This window comes from Dendrobium catenatum, unplaced genomic scaffold (genome assembly GCF_001605985.2).
Source record: "Dendrobium catenatum unplaced genomic scaffold, ASM160598v2 original_scaffold_101648, whole genome shotgun sequence".
Classification (NCBI taxonomy): Eukaryota; Viridiplantae; Streptophyta; class Magnoliopsida; order Asparagales; family Orchidaceae; genus Dendrobium; species Dendrobium catenatum.
Window position 1 is genome coordinate 467,402 of NW_021420086.1, and position 2,107 is coordinate 469,508.

At 37.6% G+C, this 2,107-nt stretch overlaps 1 protein-coding gene across 1 annotated transcript; it reads right to left on the reverse strand.

The window, feature by feature from the left end:
* Positions 1 to 672: 672 nt before the first annotated feature.
* Positions 673 to 1,335, reverse strand: LOC114578637 (protein PELPK1-like). The gene has a single exon (XM_028692004.1). It carries the CDS (start codon positions 1,307 to 1,309, stop codon positions 866 to 868), a length of 444 nt encoding a protein of 147 aa, XP_028547837.1. The 5' UTR covers positions 1,310 to 1,335; the 3' UTR covers positions 673 to 865.
* Positions 1,336 to 2,107: the final 772 nt, after the last annotated feature.

A 2,107-nucleotide genomic window follows, 5' to 3' on the forward strand; every position in this document is an offset into this window, starting at 1 on the left:
TGTTACTCATCTTTATTTTATTTAGATGTTATTTCAGGAACGGATAAGGCCTCATTTTAGTAGAGATTGTTGATTGATGTTGAAGTCTATTATAAGCATGTTTCTTATATATAGATGAATTCTTTTTGCAAATAGGTTATTATATATGCATGTTGGTTTAGAAAAAGATTATACTTGTATTATTGTGTATTACTCTTTTAACAGTATAAATGAATTGAAATGAAATGATGATGAAAAATTTATGATTATTATTATCTGATATTGTAGAAGTCTCTGAATTGTGAATAAAAAAAATATAAAATAAGAAAAAATACCCAATTAGGTCCCGTGAAATAGGTCACCTACTATGACCTTCACACGATGTGACATGCTTCAACATAGCAGATTGTATTGGGTCAAATTGTGACATATATCAGCCCTTCTTAAAAATTTGCTTGGGATGAATAACATACTTTTTTATATTAAGAGTAGTTAATCGTACTGTCTTAGCTTGTTTTCATTTTTTTACTTTCTTAATTTTAGTTTTATAGTTAGTTTTTTTTCTCTTTCATATATATATTTTTCATATTAAGATGATCATATTAAGAAGATGATCATTTCTTCTTTAAATGAAAAAAAAAAAAGTAATAGAGTAACATCAAATAATAAAGAGAAGCGCCAAATAGATCGATGTAGAGAAAAAAATTATTTGGAATCCACCAACAAACTAATGCACGACAGAGAGACCACAAATGTACGTATAACAAGTACATAAACACACAACCAACAATTCAAAAATCAAAAAGAAAAATTCAGAAAGCAACATACGATCAGATGATAGAATCAAAAGGAAACAACTTCAATGTTCAAACCCACAGAACACATATCAAGGATGGTGGGGCTCTTCTGGCTGCTGGTGCGGTATCTCCGGAACCTCCGGCTTGGGCAATTCATGTGGTATCTCCGGCAACGGCGGCAACTCTGGCTTGGGGAGCTCATGAGGGATCTCTGGCAAAGGTGGCAACTCTGGCTTGGGGAGCTCATGAGGGATTTCCGGCAAGTGCGGCAGTTCTGGCTTGGGCAAGTCATGTGGAATCTCCGGCAATGGAGGCAACTCCGGTTTGGGTAACTCGTGAGGAATTTCCGGCAGCGGAGGCAACTCTAGCTTTGGGAATTCAGGTAAAGGAGGCAATTCTAGCTTAGGCAGCGATGGGTATTCCTCCTTTGGAGTTTCTTCTAACAGAACTCGAGCGGCATTGCAAGCTGAGTTGCCTGAGAAGATGAGAGCCAGAAGAAGAGAGCAGGTGATAGTCAGAGATTTGGAGGCCATTTTGAGAGAAGATTGAAGAGCCTGGAGATGGTGGAAGGAGAAGGCTAATGCATGTGGTATTTATAGGGGAATTAAGTGAGAGCTGATACTTAAATTTTCTGATTTTGTAACAATTTTGGTTAATTAATCTTTATTAATTATAAAGTAGTTTAATTAGTTGGTGGCGTTTTGCTGATTAGCTGAGTTTGGTTTGACGCTTGCAAAAACTGAGCACAGAAAGAGAGAGAAAAAGAGAATATAAAGAGGCGTCTGTTATTTATGCTGGTCTTGTGTTAGCTCACCTTCCTATCAATATTCAAATCAGAAAAAAAAAATACTTTTAAGTCGATAAACAAATAATGTATAACCTTAATGATTTATTTTATATATATATATATGAAAAACTTCTTTTTATCTTTTGGGGAGGATCGGGGTATATATCCACCCGATGCCACCCCCGAAAGGGCGCTTCGCAGCTTGACTAATCCTCAGCTGACCTAAAAGTGGCACCCACCCCATAAACCTACTAGCCCGCACTTGGTTGGACCCCACTTAAGAGGCGCTGCCACTCCGAGGAGGGGGGGGATCGGGGGAGGGGAGGTGATGCCACTCCGAGGGTGGGGGGGAATCGAGCACGGGCTGGAGGTTCGAACAGTATTCGGTGAAAAACTTATTGTACAACTTCATTAGTACAAAGTACTCATACAGAGAATACAAAATTAATTTTTCGTAAGCTTAGAATTGGTCGTAGTGAGGTAGATCATAATTAGTTGGCAAACAAGCAATTAATAGTATTCTTGTTCGCGCTTGGTTTATTAT